Genomic DNA, 18248 nt, shown 5'->3' with positions numbered 1-18248 from the left:
AGCACAGACCATGGAGGAACGCTGCTTACTGGCTTGCTCCCCTGGCCTGTGATCAGCCTGCTTTCTTATACAGCCCAGGACCACCTGCCCAGGGGTGGCACCACTCACAGTGGGCTGGACCCTCTCACATCACTCAACAGTCAAGAAAATGCCCCAGAGACATGGCCACAGTCCAGTCCAATAGAGAGAATTCCCCAATTGAGGCTCCCTCTACCCACCTGTGTCAAATTGACAACCAAAGCCAACTGCAACATTCTACCGCTTGTCAACCCCAACACACAAACACATCACTTTAGACCATAACCCTTTTTCTTTGTCCCCAAGATCTCATTAGTATCATAGTATAAAACAGTACAACTTTGAAAGTCCCACAGTCTTCAAAAGTTCTCACTTAATAGTTCATTGTCCTTTAAATTAATCCAAAGTCTATCAACTGTGGGATCCTGTAAAATCAAAAATAAGTTACACATTTTCTTATTTCAAAAGGGAGCAACACTCAAACAAAACCTTTCCCATCCCATGTTCTATGACCAAGCATGTGTTAAGGAGGCCAGAGAGAGAGGAGGCGATCCCAGAGCTGAGGCCAGTTGGGCAGGACAGCTGTCTTCCTAGGGACCTAGAATCCAGTGCTATGGTGTGGAGCAGGTATCTGGACCTCTCCACGTGGGAGAGACAGGGTGGCTTTATGGAGAGGCCTGGGCCAGGGAGTGTGGATTTGTTGAGAGATGTTGAAGAGGTGGGAGGGGCATTTGTGTGGGTGGGAAGGCAGAGGACTGCCCTCAGGTTCCCTGCTGTAGGTGGTGTCCTGCTAAGGCAAGGGGGTGGGGTGTCTTCTACAGGAAACAGTGTGGACTGCAAGTTAGGGTCAAAGGACTTGTTTGAAATACAGGAGTAAGGGGCCTGTGAGACGGCTCAATGGGTAAAGACATTCCTTTGCTGCCAAGCTTGACAAATTGAGACTGATCCCCAGGACCCACATGGTAGAAGGAGAAGACCAGCTCCTGCAAGTTGCCCTTTGACTTCCACATGCATGCCACGGTACATGTTCACTGTGCACAGAGCAGTGGGCACTCCCAGTGGGCCAGGGGGTTTCAGGAGCTGGGCTGTGCACAGACTATGCAATTTCCTACAGGGGCAGCAAGGCTTGCTGAGTGATGACATTTCATCAGAGACCTAAGAAGTTCGGCCTTTGGGTTCCGTTACAGCAGTGTCTGCTGGCCGGTGGCCTCTTGCTGGGAAGACCACGTCCTCATCCCCATTCCTCACATACTCTCCTGAAATCCTTTGACTCTTGTGAGTGGTGCTCATCTTGTGCGCTATTATTTGGTGCTGGCTGCCTCTAGGGAGCTTCAGGGTGTAGGCAGGTAGGGAAGGACCAAGGCAGGATTGGAGCCACGACCCCATTCTCCAGGAGAGCAGAGTTAGCCACCAGTGAATTTAATTAATGATGCCTAAATGAAGTCTGTGAATAAGGTACCTGGCATGGACGCTCTACCCCTTCCTGCTGGAAGCTCTCTACCCATTCCTATAGGCTTTGCCTTGTACGTGCCTTTACCTGAACTCCTTATACTGTTCTAAAATATAGGAAAGTGCTCTCTGGGTTCTATGAGTTGCTCTAGCAAGAACTTGGGCTGAGAAGGAGATGGAAGCCTAGAGCTCTAGCTGAGGATCAGAAACAGGGAGGGAGTTTGAGCCCTTCTGGGCCATCTGATATTGCCTCCAGTAGTACTGGAGGGCTGTTCTGAGAATATATTGGAGAAACTGAGTTTATTCCTGTATTCTAAGAAGTGGTTTCTTTCATCTTAGAAATAAGAGCCGAGGTCCAGGGGTCCCACAACCGTACAAAGAACACAAAGTGCAGGTGACTCAGCAAGGCAGCAAATAGGCAGACGTGTCATTCAGACCAGCAAATAGGTGGATGCGTCATTCAGACCAGCAAATAGGCGGACGCGTCATTCAGACCAGCAAGCAGGCCAGACCCAGAAGCTGGACAGGTTTTTATCCCTGACACGAATATTGTGTCTTTTCCCCATTGGCTGGGGTTGACTTCAAGGTCTTTCCCAGTTGACTTTGACAAAGAAAGCAGGAAGAGAGTTGGTCTAAGAGGAGGAAGGCCTCAGCTGCCCCAGGCCATCGGGCTCTGGGAATACAGCAGGACTTCTATATAAACAAAGGTTTTACACGGTGGGGGCTGGAGACATGGCTCAGTGGTTAAGAGCACTGGCTGAACTTTCAGAAGACCCAGCTTCAGTTCCCAGTACCCATATGGCAGCTAACAACGGTCTATAACTCCAGTTCCTGGGGATCCGATGCCCTTTTCTGGCCTCTGCGGGCACTGTACACACAAGGTGCACTTACATACGTGCAAGTAAAACATTCACACACATAAATGTAAATAAATATTTTAAAAAGTGTCATAGGGTCTATGGGGATCAAAACACCCGAATTCCTTGCCTTAAGCCAAAGTTTTACTGTATTTGAAAAAAAAAGACATATTTAATGTTTCTTACAGTCCTCTCTCTCTTCCCTAATCCTCACCGTCCTCCTCCTCTTCCTTCTTCCAGGCATGTGAGTCCCCCCCCCGCCGCATTATGTGGTGTGCTGGAAGCTCTAGTTGTCAACTTGATGCACCTGGGTAGAGGGACCCTCAATTGAGGAATTTTCTCCATTGAATTGACCAGTGGCCATGTCTATGGGGCATTTTTTTTTTATTGTTGAGTGATGTAGGAGGGCCCAGCCCACTGTGGGTGGTGCCCTTCCTGGGCAGGTGGTCCTGGTTTGTATAAGAAAGCAGGCTGAGCATGGGCCAGGGGAGCAAATCAGTAAGCAGCGTTCAGTTCCTACCTGCAAGTTCCTGCCCTGATTCCCTCAGTGATGAGCTGTGACCTGGGAGATGTAAGAGAAAATAAATTCTTCCTCCCCAAGTTGGTTTTGGTCAGCATTTCATCACATCAATTTAAAGGAAAATAAGAAATTGGTACCAGAGGGTAGGATACTGCTGTTATGGACCTGACCATATGTGTCTGGAGGATTGTGGAAGTTTTTGAAGCTTTCGACTGGAAAAAGTGCTTGGGACTCAGTGAGCCATTGTGTAGGAACTTGGAAGGTTATGCTGAAAGAGGTGCAGGCGATGGAGGCCTGGCCTGTGAAGCTTCAAAGGGAAACAGACCCTATCAGGGCTCTTTGTGTGATATATTTTGAGTTAAGAATTTTTGGAAGTGAAACCTTTTGTGCTTTACTGGGATAATCGATGCTGGTCAGCTGGGGCTGAAGAATTAACTGTGAGTGACAGGAGACCAGCATCATCACGTGAACTCTCCTGTGAAGTATTTCCTCGGGACCAGCACATAGAAGCTATGGTCCAGAGGGTCAAAGTGCACATCAAACTGGCAGCAGAAGTTGGCAGTGTGTAAGGGTCTCCCAGGTGGTGCTGGTGGTGAAGATGTGACGGGTCGTGGACAGAATCTGAGGCTTGGCACCTTGAGAGACCAGAAGAGGCGATGGCACAGCTACAGTCACAGTGACTATCCCAGCATGTTGGAGATTCCAGGACCGTGGATGACCACCAAGGGCAGCAGCAGGTGTGGAGTGGAGCTGGTCTGAACCTATGAGACAAGGTGTATGTGCTGTGGATGGCAGAGCCAGAGAGGTGGAGCTGCCCAAGACCTTTGGAGCCCAGAAGATCGTGAGTGAATCCCAGATGTCCAGCACTGATCTCCATTGCTAGACTTTGGTTTTACTTAAATGTACCCAGTTCTTCCCTTTTGAAATAAGGCGGTATGTAACTTGTTTTGGATTTTTATAGGAACCCACAGTTAAAAGACTCTTTAAAGAGACCTTGAACTTGTTGAACTGTTTCATATTGTGATATTAACATCATATCTTGGGGACAAGAAATGGAAAGGTTGTGGTTTAATAGTGATGTGCTTTTGTGTCAAGTTGACAAAGGGTCAGTTGTGCTGGATAGCTTTAGTTGTCAACTTTACACACCTGGGTAGAGAACCTCAGTTAAGAATTGCCTCCATTGGACAGCTTGTGACCATGCCTGTAGGGCATTTTCTTGATTGTTGAGTGATGTGGGAGGGCCAAGCCCACTGTGAGTGATACCACCCCTAGGCAGGTGGTCCTGGGTTGTATAAGAAAACAGGCTGAATATGGCCCAGGGGAGCAAGTCAGCAATCAGCATCCCTCCCTGGTTTCTGCTTCAGCTCCCACACCCAGGTTCCTGCCCAAGCTTTTGCCCTGGCTTCCCTCAGTGATGGATTGTAAGCTGTAAGCCAAATAAACCCTTTCCTCCCCAAGTTGATTTTGGTTAGTGTTTTTATCACAGCAATAGGAAGTAGCTAGGACAGGTGATGCCAGTGATACCACCCAGTACTGTGGTGGTCATGGTAATAGCCATGAAAGCAGCAGCTGTGTGTGAAAAGGTGTCATGGGCCTACACCCTGCTAGCTGTGTGTGTGTGTATGGTCTTTGTTGTCTTTGTAATGGCACTGTGGGCCGGGATGTGGCTATGTAATCCCATTTCCACGATGGAGAGACTGAGGTCTAGACAGGAAACAGATGAGCAAGGGTCCTGCTCCATACTTTTCACAATCCTGTCAGCCTCCATCTCCTTCGCCGCCAGCCTTCAGAGTACTTAGAGTGGGAGGGACGAGCACTGAGAACAGGTGGCCTCCACCTGGAGGGCTGCAGGGTTCGGGGCTGCAGGAGCTCTCAGAAGAACAAGGTATGGGTGGGAAGCTCTGGGCAGGTGTCCAGGTTGAGGTGACATTGAAGCTCACTGGCCAGGCAGAGGGTGTGCTGGGTGTGCTAGGCTGTGAGCAAGGGCTGTTTGAGGGGAGGCCACCCCGGGCAGGGCTGGGCAGGAGACACAGAAGGATGCTGTGCACCCTCTGCAGGCCACAGCCTATCATCATTAAGAACAGTGACGTGTCGTCTGCTATGGAAGGCTTATGATTTGAGAAGGCCATGAAGTCATTGAACCTACGTTAGCCTTTCAGTTTTGCTGGCCCTCTGAGAGCTGCCCCAGGGTGGTATGTGTCATCTGAGCCCACTAAGGAGCACTGCTCCCATGTGGAGCTGGAGTCCGTGTGGAGACGTGGGTGCTGCATTGCTGCTGTGAGGAGGCTGGGTGTGGCTGTATACTGCCGAGTCTCTTCTCTCTGACACGTTTGGGGAGCTAGCTTTACAGGCTACCTTTTCAGAGGTGTTTGCAAAGGATTTGCTCCCTACTGGTAGTATCAAAGCAATTTTCCTGGCCCAGAGAGACTCTGGTGGGTTTTGGGAGGAAAGCGTACAGACACAGAGACAGCCCTGCTGGCTTGGGGTCTATTCATCAGATCAGTTACTGGTAGTATCAAAGCAATTTTCCTGGCCCAGAGAGACTCTGGTGGGTTTCGGGAGGAAGTGTACAGACACAGAGACAGCCCTGCTGGCTTGGGGTCTATTCATCAGATCAGCTGGCTGAGCGCAGTGGTCACTGCCTCCGGAGGTGGACATCTATTTCTAGAGAAAATGCTCCATTCAACAGACAGGCCATGGAGCTGCTGAGTCAGGCCCTTGGCAGGACCCTGGGAATGCAGAGTGCATGGGCCTCAGATGCTGCCCCGAGGTTCACTCACACACAGTGGGGTTTTGCACAGACCACCCTGAGGGCTGGTGCCATCCTGGCCCATGCACATGGGCAGGGCACTTCTTTCTCTGAAGCATTTCTCTGTCTTTACCATGGTGGGATGGGGAGGATGCTGACAGGAGTCCCATCTGAAAACGTTTGCCGCACAGGCAGCACTGGCCTGTGCTTGGCAGAGTCGGCCACACTTGGCTACCTATGGCGTAGGAGTTTGGGCTTTGGGGAAGCAGCTGTGGACCTGGATCTTGAAATCATCGTTTGCTTACCAGAAACAAATGGAAAACACCAATCCTGAGCATGGGAAGGTCTGCTGGGCAGGAGCCAGCACCAGGGAAGTCAGCTGGCCTCTGGGCCGTGTTGCTGGGAGATGTGGTTGGTCAGCTGTCAGTCTGAGAAAGATGCACTGAAGCCATATTGTCATTTCACGGCAGATTAGGTCCAACCCAAAGCATGGCAGAGTCAGTTAGCAGGTATGCATGGTCAGCTCTCAAGGCTGAGCAGACTGGGAAGAAAGGGGTTTATTAAGCTGTTACAGACACAGCCAGAAAAAGGACCTGAGCTGGGGACCTGTTCTGCAATGCTGGGTTGTAGCCACAAAATGATCCTCAGATCTAGAACTAAGGACAGTTTTATAACTAAAACTTGGAGAAGGCAGGCATGGTTGTTTACATCAGTCCTACACTGGTGCTGGCTACCAGCAGAGGTTTGAGAGAATGCCAGGTGGGAAGGTTGGGGACAGGAGGGCTGTCCCTGAGGATGATCTACCTCCTGGATTGGTGGGGTGTGAACAGGATGTGCTGGTGCCAGAGGGGTGATGGGATGAAGGTTTAGACATACATTTAGTGTGAGGAAGGCTTTTGTCCTGGGGGTTGGGGGTGTGGCTGGGCACCAGCGAAGCTCCATCTCTTCTGTCTACCCTCAGCCCTTGTCAGGTGGTTCAGTTTCTCAGAATTCTCCCTGCACAGCTGCCCAACCCACAGCACCTCTGGAAAGCTGTCCTGAGTGGAAGTTGCCCTATGTCATCCTATCACTGGCTGGTCTTGGGCATTCACTTAGTACCAGACCCTGGGCATGTCCCAAGAGTGCAGCACTAAGGTGAGGTCCTGGCTCTTAAGGAATGAGAGGCTGGAGTGAGCTTGAGGCAGGAGTGCTTCTGTCTCTCGAGTGTCTCTGAGGTGGGAAAGCATCCAGCACATGTGGAGGCTCAGTCAATCGTGGTTGAAGGGATGAGTGGCTGACTGGAACAGGTATTATTGGTGACTTCAGCTCTGTGTGGCCAGTGTGGCATCTCAGAGGGAGGTGGATTATGGAAGCTTAGAGGGTGGAGACTCAGGAGCTGGGAGGAGGTTCTGGCCCCCAAGAGTAGTCAGGCAGATGTGCTAACCCCTGACAGTAGCAAGGCAGAGCCCACACAGCAGAGCTGGGGCTGAGGTGTTTGCTTTTATTTATTGCATGGCTTTATTTGGCTGAGGGTCTGGGGGTCTGGATCCACCCAGTGTGCCAGTCTGTTTCCTTTTCTTGTCATGTCTTTGTTTGGAGATCAGTGTAGTCCTGGCGGCCTGAAAAAGGTCTTTCCTCTACTTTTTGGAAGAGTTTGGTATTGACTGGTCTTTAAACCTTGGTGAAATCCATCCTCTGTTCATTGACTTGGCTTTGGTATCTAGTATTGTGTGTATTGAGTACATCACAGTGCCTGCCTCTGTGCCATGGCCATTTCATCTCAATTGGACAGGAGCAGATGACAGGCCTGCAGTCTGCAGGGCCAGTTTACATGAGATTTGCAACCCTTTCCATATCCAGGGTCAGAGGTCTGGGGTTTTGCCCAAAACTAACCTGGGTGTGTGCTATGACTGACCTCTTCCTCAGCCTCCTTTGATTTCATACTCTAGGCTGGGCCTGGCCAGCCTCTCCCCTCACGTCCCAGGGCACACCCCATGGTGCACACAGGGAGGCTGAGCAGAAGGCGGGGCCTCATCTGCAGTAGTTAGTTGAGCAACAGAACAGAGAGGGCAGGCCCCAGGTACCTGAGCCCCTCTCTCCGCCTCTGCTGACCAGAAGGGCATTGTAACCAGGCCGGGAAGTGAGCAAGTCGCTGCAGTAGCAGCTCCTCAGGACAGCAGTGAAATGCTCGCTCATGCTGTGAAGTGGAGAACAGTAAGCTGGAAAATGAAGGATAGACATCGGCCCCAAATAAGCACTGGTCTGGGGAGATGGCGTGGTGGGTAAAGGGCTTGCTGTGCAAGCATGAAGGCCTGAGTTCAGATCCCCAGCACCCTTGTAAAAGTTGAGTATGGTGGTATGTACTTGGATCCCCAGGGTTGGAGGAGAGGTGGAGACAGGAAGACTCAGGGACACACTGACCAGCCGTGTAGCCAAGACAGCAAAAGAAGAAGATGGAGATGGCTAGAGGAAGAGGTCTAATGTTGACCTCCGGCCTCTGTGTGCACAGGCGCATGTGTACACACACACGCACGCACACACACACGCACACATGCATGCACACACGCACGCACACGCGCGCGCACACAAACGCACACACACGCACACACACACTACACCCATATACACGCACCACAAAGAACACACACACCACACACACGCACACACACGCACACACATACACACCACACCCATACACGCACCACAAAGAACACACACATGCATGCGCACATGCACGCACACGCGCACACACACACGCACGCACACACATGCACACATGCACACACGTGCGCACACACATGCACGCACACACGCACACACGCATGCACACACACGCACACACGTTCTTTGCCTAGAAAACCAGTGTGGGAGGATGTTACTGGGATGTTAGTATTGGGTGGGTTAGGGGACACAAATTTCCTGTTTCCTCTTACTTTTTGTATTCCTGAAGTTTCTTACAGGGAGTGCACTTGACCTGTAAAATTTGAAGAAGGTTAGCTAGCACTCTACAAACTCCTAGCTCCTCACCTTGACCTTGACAAAACTGGAATAGGTTTGGGGGACTTGACCTTGCGCTCCAGTCATTCCCTTCCCAGGTTCCAAGGCTAAAATGGTTCTCCACTAACACTCCCACGACTGCTTGGTGAGGTCCTTGCAGGTCAGTTGGCTGTCCTTAGGATCAGTTCAAGGGGAACTCTGTTTAGTACAGAAGTAGCTCTTGCTCTCCCATGGATGAGGCTGTGGATGTTACATTACGGGTTCAGAGGATGGAGCCCTTGTGGGGTGTGCTGGGTAGAAGGGATATGCAGAGGTCAGGCACTGGGGATGGGGGACAGACTGTGCAGGGATCCTCAGGAACGTGGTCAGCCCTTGCTTTGTCAAACAGCCCGGCAGAAGGGCTGAGTGTACTGCTCTTGGTGTTGGTAGCTGCCTCTGGCCTCTCCTAGGCACTGGAAACAGGATGGTCGTGCTCGCTGTGGGATGTAGCCTGAACCCTCACATGCACCACTTTGCTGTGAGGCCAAGCGCAGGACTGTGGTGTGTTGAGAGTTTGGGTCTCATGCCTCTGGTTTTTACCTTTTCTCAGCTCTGAGATCTTGGGCCTTGAACTTGGGATCCTCCTACCTCAGCTTCCCAAGAAGCTGGGGTGACAGGCCTGTGGCTACCATTTTTGGGTGTCTGCTCTATGCTAGGCATTGTACTGAGAACAGATGTGCTCCGACAGGTGCCTGTGCCTCTTGGATGTTAATGATCTTTATTGCAATTGTTTGTTTTTCTTGATGCCCAAAGGATACCAACAGGGGAAAGAAATACTATTCCTCCAAGTTAACACCTTTTTATGGAAAATGTCTTGGAGGGCACAGGAGAGGAGATTAAAAATCACTTCTCTGCCTCCCCCTCCACCCCAGCCACAGGGAGGAGGGCCCCTGGCTTCTCTGCCTCCCTCTCCACCCCAGCTGCAGAGAGGAGGGCCCATAAATAGGTCTTCATGTTGTGTGACCTTGTCACCCTAGCAGGTGGACTTCTGCTGCCCCAGCAGAGACCCCAGTTCGTACCTATTAGAAGAGCCTTACGTTGACCCAGAGAGGCAACCCTTTGCTGACAGACACAGCACATCCTAACGGTCCCCTTGTGTGGCTTCCTTTCCTTTCCTCGCTCCTGCTTCCGGAGGGAGAGGCCATCACTGCAGTGCTGAAGGGAGTGTTTGAGAACTGCTTAAACGTTCTTGTGGTTACTGGGTGGGAGCACACAAGACCATAGGTTCCCAGGGCCCCCTGCCCATCAGAACACCTGTGCTGGCGCTGGAGAGACCACCGGTCCCCTCCCTGCTTCTTTCTGCCTCCTGCCATTTCTCCCTGGTGATGCCAGTATCCTGAGGTGTTAGGCAACCATCTGAAGTCAGCAGGGCTTATATGCTTCCATGAGAGCCAGCCATCCTGCAGGGTGGTGTGGCTCCAGGACAAAGCTGGAATAGCTTTGAGGGCGTTGAGTTAGAGTCCAGGCTGGCTGTGGTCTTGAAGCCATGTTCTGTTGGCTGTCACATGGGGGCAGCAAATGGTTTCCTTAGGATGGGCTCATCAGCGGCCTGTAGGGACTGGGTTGTTAGCTTTGCTTAGCACTGTGGGGGATGGTTAATGCTGGGTGTGGGTGGGGCCTGTGCCTGGGGTGGGGCCACTCTGGTAGCATCTTCCTGCTATAAAGTCCCCAGGCTGGAGCTCAGCAGTGTTCTCAAGGCTCTGGAAGAGAGAGCTGAAACCAAGGGTCTGCAGGGTTGTGTTCCCATGGTCACTTGGATGTGACCCTTGGCTTGTAGATGAAATCTCCCCTGTGACCTCCCATGACCATCCCTCTGTGCATCAGGGTTCTGATCTCCTATTCTTATGAGGACATCAGTCAGATTGAGTGAGGGCCTCCCGGCTGAGCCCGTTTTGTCCTCTAGAAGGCATAACTTAATGCCATTCTCATCCCAAGGTCCTAGGGTTCTGTCTTCAACAGATGAGCCAGATAAGGACATGGTTGGGCCCCTGACACAGGGCTTTAGAATGTAAAAGGCTGAGTGGCTCTGCCCTGGTAACTCAAGTTCAAACACACCTCTCACCTCAGGAGGAAGCAAACAGAATCATCTGACCCAGAGCATCCTATCTGGTGGGGGAGACAGGCAGTACCATAGGGTGATCAATCAGGGCTGTGAAGAGGAGACCATGGGTAGACCGGAGAAACCTCTCACCGTGCATGAGGGTGGGAAGTGGCTTTAAAATGTGTCCTAAGCAGGTGACATCTGAGTTGAATTTTGAAGGTGGGTGGATGGCAAGGAGAAGGAAAGGCCATCTGGGTCCTTGTCCGTGCCAGCCAGGCAAGGCCGAGCTGCTGACAAAGGAACCCTGGAAGTTCAGCCCAGGTTCACATGTCAGAGCCTCTGGTACAGCTGGTCACATGACTCACTTCTACAAGGGAAAATGGGGACTGTAGGCAGCCGTATGAGAGAGTTGCCAAGGGAGGGCCTCTTGCTGGCAGGAGAACACAAGATGGCTGGGAACTGTAGCCCTGGGACTTGTAGCTCTGCTAGAAAGTCTACAAAGATTCGCTCAGTCCGGGGTCCATCACCCACTACTGGACTGATGTCACGGCTGGAGAACAGACCCATGGAAGGAAGAGAACTAAGAGTGACATACTGTGCTTCCCCTTGAGGAGGCGTTGACTCAGGATAGTTCCTGTCGTTTGCTCTCTAAGAAACTGCCTGTCCCTCCTGCCCTGCTTCTGTGTAATGTGGAGTGCTTGCCGTCTGCTTCCTTTTGGGGAAATGGAGCAGCTGTGTCCTCTGAGCCTTACGCAGAGGTTGCAAGCTGTCACTGTCCCTGTCACCAAGGGAGGCTGGTGAGGGCAGTGAGCAGGAAGGAGACCTGCATATGATGTACTAAGCAGGGTGGGTGGGCGGAGTCCCCTCTTGACTTCAGAAATCCTCTGCTGGGGCTTCAACATCCTGATCGTCATTCAGGAGCAACATTTGAACTTGTCCTGTTCTATTGGCCACGTTACTTTGTAATGAGCTCCTTGAGTGTGTTGTTATAATGCAATTTTTAGAAGTGTAAAGCTTTAAAACATTTTTTTTAAACACAGGGTCTCACTATTTAGGAACTCACTATGTAGATCAGGCTGGCCTCGAACTCACAGAGATCCACCAGCCTCTGCCTCCTGAGTGTTGGGATTAAAGGAGTATACCACCACACCCAGTTTAAGTATATTTTAAAAAAATTCATTTTATTTAATTAAAAAATTATTTTCTGGGGCTGGAGAAATGGCTCAGCAGTTAAGAGCACTGGTTGCTCTTACAAAGGACCCAAGTTTGAGTCCCAGAACCCACATGGCAGATAACAAACCATAGTATCTCCAGTTTCAGGGAATCTGATGCCTTCTTCTGACCCCCTCAGGCATTGCATGATGTGGGTGCACTTACATACATGCAGGCGATATACTCATATACAAAAAATAAAAATGACAAAATCTTAAATTTAAATAAAATTTATGTGCATGAGTATTTTGCCTGCATATGTGTAAGTGCACTGTAAGGTGCCTGTGGAGGCCAGAAGAGGACGTTGGGTTCCCCGGAACTGCAGTTACAGATGGTTGTTAGCTGCCATATGGGTGCTGGGAACCAAACCCAGGTGCTCTGCAAGAGCAGCCAGTGCCCTTACCGAGACACCTATCCAGCCCCTATTTTATTTTCAATTATGTGCATGTATGTCCATCTGTGTGTGGGTATGTACATGTGAGTTCAAAACCAGGGCTGCAGGGAACTCCAGTGATACAACACAGGTGAGCTCAGCTGAAAACACCGCACATTAATTATGTGTTTGATCTGAATTACGTTTCGGCCATTCCACACTCACACATTTTTTTTCCTGGCCCCCACATTTAGTTACAGGACCCCACGTGGGGGGTGGGCAGTTGTTGAAGAATCTGTGCTCTGGAGGGATTCTCCGTGTGGTTAGATGGGATCTGCCCATTTGTAGTTTCCTACCTGTTGCCTTGTTCTCTGTTACTGTTTTGTCTTCTTTTTTTTTTAATTAAAAAATATTGTTTTATGTGTATGCATATATTGCCTGCATGTAGGTAAGTGCACCCGTGTCATGCAATGTCCGTGGAGGACAGAAAGGCTGTTGGATCTCCTGGAACTGGAGTTACAGACAGTTGGTAGCTGCCATGTGGGTGCTGGGATTCGAACCCAGGTCTTCTGCAAGAATAACCAGTGTTCTTAACCACTGAGCCACCTCTCCAGCCCCCCAAAAATACTTTATATTTTTATTGTATGTGTATGAGTGTATTTCCTGAATTATGTAAATATGCCCACGCCCTGCAATGTCTGCTGAGGTCAGAAGAGGCCATCGAATTCCCCTAGAACTGGAGTTAGGGATGGTTGTTACCATCTTGTGGGTGCTGGGAATCAAACCTGAGTCCTTTGTAAGAGCAGCCAGTGCTCTTAACCATTGGGCCATCTCTCTAGCCCCCTGTTTTGTCTTTTAATTTCTGCCTTTGGTAGTTTGTTTCCATTTTCTTTATGGGGCAATCAATTTGTACATTTCTTCAGGCTGTCTTAGGAGCCACCTGGAGTTTGCGGCATGTAGTTACAAATAATATGTCGTTTCAAATAGCAACATAGTAACTAACTGTTGTGGTACAGGGACCCAAGTGTCCTGTTTCCTTCCATCCCTGGTGGGTCAGATCACTGAACAATCAGAAAGTGGAAGCTTTTAATTTGTGTTTACTCAGCCTTGTCCAAAGCTCTTCCTTTCTTTATGTAGATCAGAGTTTAAAAATGTTTTTGTAGTTTTCTGTTTGTCCCATTTGATTTGAGCTTTTGACCTTTATGTCATTTTACTGCTCTTGAAAGAGTTTCTTTTAACGTATTGTAAAGGGAAGTCTGCATGACTGAGTCTCTGGATTTTTGTTTGTGTTGAGTTTTCACGTCTTTGCTTTTGAAGTTTGTTTCGCCTGTGACTGAGCTGCAGGCTGTTGTTCCTCTCTAAACGCTCTTTTGCTCTACCTGATTTCTGAAAAGAAGTCTGCTGGGTTCTTAGCCCGCTTCTCTACAGCAAAGGTATTTCTTCTTCTCTCTGTTTTAGGATTTTTTTTCTTTATTGCTGATCTTCTGCAGTTCCAAAATGATCTACTTCAGTGCAGATCTGGTTTGTGGTTTGGTGTGTGACACTAATTCTGGTAGATTACACGCGTCGCTTCCCGTATTCCTGCGGTCCTTTTATTCTGGTTCCCAGCTCACAGACGTTTCGCTGCTGCCCCACGGTGCAGGGCGGTCTGACTTTCTGCTTTTGTCCCCCTTCCTTCTCAGTTTGGGCACACTCTGCTGGTGTGTCTGTGAGCTCACCAACTCTCTAATCTTGGAACGCACTATTGACTGGTGCATCTGTAAGCTCACAGATTTTTTGTTTATTTTTTGTTTTATTTATTTATTTGTTTATTATTTATTTCAGAACACTGGACAACAGTGACTGAAGCATGGGAGGGTTTATTTTGCTCACAGTTTGAGGGTTCAGTCCATCATGGTAGGGAAACATGGCGGCAGGGGTGCGAGGCCTCTGTCACATTGTGTCAACAGAGAGGACAGAAATCAATGGTGGTAGTACTCCACTCAAGTCCTTTTTAATCATTCTGAGACCCCAGCCATGGGACAGTGCTGTCTACATCCAGGGAAACCCAATCTAGAAACCCCCCTCTGTAAACCTAATCTAGAAGCTGCTTCACAGATATGCCCAAACGTTCGTTTCCATGGTAATTCTAGATCCTGTCAAGTTGATAATTGATACTATCACAACCTCTTAGTCTACTAAACACAGAAGGTACTGTGGGGGAACAGACCAAGCCCAGGCCATGTGCATTTGAATTAACATCCTAAGGCAGAAATATGCAGGTACGAAGTAAAATTATAGTTTGTCATGAAAAGCAGCAGCTGGTGAAGTAGGGCTGGGGACCGGAGACGGGCATATTGGCTGTCACAACATGTGCTCAGGTTAGAGCAGGTGTTGGGGTTGGGCTGTTACTGCCCACTTCCAGCTGGGGACCTTGACCAGGTCAGCACCCTCCACCCTTATCAGCCGTGTGACCCTGCTAGCACTCAGCTGGCATACACCTAGTTTCTTCATCTGTAATATGGACAGCATCATTTATCTGATATGGGAGGATCCACTAACCCTATGAGGCCTAAGCTCCAGTTTCAAAGTGTAGTCCTGATCCTGGGGTGCTGAAGGCTGTGCAGATGCCCCCCTACCCCTTGCTCCCTGCTCTGCGAGGTGCTTCAGACTCTGGGGTGAGGTCCTGGGCTGCCTTTTGAAACAGTACCCAGGTGACACACTGAGGTCTGCACACTGTGGTCCATAGCGGTGTAGATTTGGAGGCTAGGCCTGGAGCAAAGCTATGCAGTATGATCCTCTGGGGACATCATTTTGGGACTTGCTGGAGATGTAGGGCAGGCTGTGGGGGGAAGGGGGAATGATTCTGCTTATAACATCTTGCAAGTGATTCTGAGGTAGCCCTGGTGAGCTGAGCTGTGACAGATAAGTCCCTGTGGGTGGCAGGCCTCCCCTGGGTGCCCAGGCCGGCAGGACACCTGTTCCAGACCATATGCTGACTCAGTTTCCCTTCTCCCTCCAGGATTGCAGGTGATGCTGGTGTACACAGCAGAGGACTGGAGCTTTGTGCGGCTGCTTAGCATGGAGCTGGGACCTGTGCTTGCTGGTGCGTGGGCGTGAACCTCAAGACCTCAGCATCTCAACCCAAGAGAAACATGTCTAAAAAGGGCCGGAGCAAGGGCGAGAAGCCCGAGATGGAGACAGACGCTGTGCAGATGGCCAACGAGGAGCTACGAGCCAAGCTGACCAACATCCAGATTGAGTTCCAGCAGGAAAAGAGCAAGGTGGGGCTGGACCTCCGGTTCCTCCTCTGGCTGGGACGTGAGCACCGAGGGCCCTGTTCTGTGCCCATGTAGTGTGTGTGTTCCCAGGGGAGCGTGAAGGCACTTTTCTCTGGACCTCAGCTGCCCCTCCTGGGAACAGCATGGGCCTGGTGGGATTACAGGAGGTAGTCTTCCACCGGGAGCTCGGGCTGCAGGATTCTTCACCCTTCACTTTCCCCTCCCTTGCAAGATGGGGGTTGCAGTAAAGGTTTAAGGGCAGGGCTGATCCCTGGAAAGAGCCAGGCTCTGTTTTGTGAGCTCTCTCTCTCTCTCACCCCTGAGCCTGTCAGGTCCATGCCTGGCTGGGGACCTGCATACTTTGGGAGAGCAGTTAAAACACAGCCATGATGCCCAGCTGGGAGCCGTGGGGGCAGCCTAGCTTTTTGGTGTGTAGACCTGGTGATCACCTTCCTCAGCTTAGTCCCTGACTGGCTTCATGATCGTAAAATCTCCAAACCCTTGCTCTGAGCTTGCAGGTGACGTATTAGTTTGAGGCTATCCTAAAGGTCTCTGATGTAATCATTACACTGGAATGCCCTAGCACCTCTGATGCCTCGGCACCCCCATGTCGTTATTGCTTTGGGGGGGGTTGCACTCAAAGCCTGGGAGGTACTCTGTGATTCTGCCACAGCACTCGGAGCACGGAAGGGCCCTGCCCAGGGTCTGCAGAAAGTAGCCCGTCTTGCTGAGTGCTGAGGCTCAGGCAGCAACTGAGTGTGTGAATGAGGTCCAGCTTCCCGATGGGATGGTGGCTGCACAAGGAAGGCCAACTTCTAGAGCTTAGGGACAGCACAGCCTCCAAACCCTGGACCTGAGGAGTTGGGGCCTGGTACAACTAGCCTCCTCCAGCTGTGACTGCTGGTGATGCCATCTATATATGCACTACTCAGTCGGCAAGGGTGGGTCAGGGGCAACACTAGGGATCCTTCATGGCTGAATTCCTAGGCTTCAGAGGCTGGTAGGTCTGACCTGGGAGGAGCAGCATTAGCTATGGTTATGGGGAACCTCCCCCCAAGCCAGACACCAGGGCTCCAAGTCACATCCACCACCAACTGTAGAGCCCCAGGTCCTCCCCTGCCTTAATTTATCTAAATGTTACCAGAGGCTGCAGGAGTGAAGGAGACAGTCATAGGCAGGACAGAGGTGGACTGTCACTCTCCTTCCTGTGTCCATCAGGAGGCTGATGACCCGTGAGGTCTGCTGTGGCCTTCCCCACTTTAAGGATGAGAAAACTGAGGGTTCAGAAGCAAGCCTGCTGGTGATGTGTCCAGGTGAAATGGCTGACCTGAGCTGCTGGGGCAAGGCCCCTTCCCCTGTGCCGTTTGAACAGCAGAACTGACTGGCTCGCAGTGAGAAGCCTTGAGGAGAGGGTGGCAGGACTGCCTCCTCCTGAGGCCACACCTGGCTTGCAGATGGTCTTTCCCTGTGTCCTCACACATGGGTGTCCTCTGGTGTTGTGTCCGTAGTGCCTCTTGTTTTAAAGATCCTAAGTTAGATGGTGGCTTAGTTTCATTTCTGTTGTGATGAAACATCCTGACAAAAGGAACTTAGGGAGGAAGGGTTATTCAGCATACAGTCCGTCTGTCATGGTGGGAAGTGACAGCCGCAGGAGCTGGAGAGAGCTGGTCACCTGACACTCACAGTCTGGAGTAGAGAGAACAGAATGACTTAAAACATGCCCGTCAGCTTGGTCTCCACACAGTAGGCGGATCTTCCTACATCAGTTAACGTAATTAGAATGAAACCCCGCAGACATGCCCAGAGGTCCATCTCCCAGGCGATTCTAACTTCTGTCAAGTTGACAATACTACCCATCACGGGTGGGATCAGGACCCACTGTAATGACCTCATCTTACTCTAACTGCCTACAGGTCCTGTTTCCAAAGGTTTTGTCATCCTGACACCCGAATGTTAGGACTTTAGCATGTCCATTTGGGGGATGTCTTGAGCCCTCGTACCATACCAGAGCTGGTGTAACAGGTGCTGAGGTGGAAGGCAGGCTTGTGGGAGTCTCCCGTCACCAGGCTGCCTCCCAGCTCTGGGACAGGTGGAGATCTCTCCCTGGCCATGCCCTGGCTGTTGTCTCCTCCTGTTTACCCGTCAGCCATCGGGACAAGCTCTTTCTCAGAGGACTCTGCAGCATGCCTGCTGGCTGGAGGGCACAAATGTAAACTTCACAATCACATTTAGGTGTGATCTCCTATCAACCCCCAAGGTTTATGGTGTTATGTTAGCAGATGACCCATGTTAAAGGCTGCACAGTAGGGAGGGGTGCGGGATGTGTTCATTTCTGCCTTCATTCTGCATGCATAGGTGAGCCTCTCTTGAACTGGGTGACAAGCACTTGCAGTGACTCAGAAGCAGCCCCTGTTATCAGCAGGTGCTACAGAGATGTGCAGGGAGCTAGAGGGGCCACAGGGTCTGGCCCATGCCATCAGAGGTCTCAGTGTGTGCAGAGAAAGCAGGGCCTGTGGAGGCTTCAAGAGGCAGTTTTGGAGCTGACCCTGAGGATTTTGCTGTCTGGAGAGGAAGCAAAGGTTTGCACAGCCTCAAGGGTCCAGCAACCCCCATGAACAGCCTAAACACCAGCTGGTGACAGGGTAGAGCGGGTACCAGCCTGGGGTGCAGAATCCCCCAGCCTGAGGTGGTGTGGGGAGCAAGGCCAGTGGCAGGACAGGCTCTGCAGGTTCTGGTTGTAATCCCATTCACCTG

General features: G+C 50.8%; 1 protein-coding gene across 1 annotated transcript in view; it reads left to right on the top strand.

The window, feature by feature from the left end:
* The window catches only part of LOC103750636 (janus kinase and microtubule-interacting protein 1), a 110139-nt gene that overhangs the window by 41276 nt on the left and 50615 nt on the right, over positions 1–18248 (top strand). The window contains exon 2 of the mRNA XM_008853796.3: positions 15236–15497. Coding sequence (XP_008852018.1) covers positions 15369–15497 — 129 coding nt within the window. The 5' untranslated portion in view covers positions 15236–15368. The remainder of the gene's footprint in view (positions 1–15235; positions 15498–18248) is intronic.

The sequence above is a fragment of the Nannospalax galili genome, unplaced genomic scaffold, assembly GCF_000622305.1.
Source record: "Nannospalax galili isolate Female #2095 unplaced genomic scaffold, S.galili_v1.0 scaffold2927, whole genome shotgun sequence".
In the NCBI taxonomy this organism is placed as follows: Eukaryota; Metazoa; Chordata; class Mammalia; order Rodentia; family Spalacidae; genus Nannospalax; species Nannospalax galili.
This window is presented reverse-complemented; position numbering and strand designations above follow the sequence as displayed.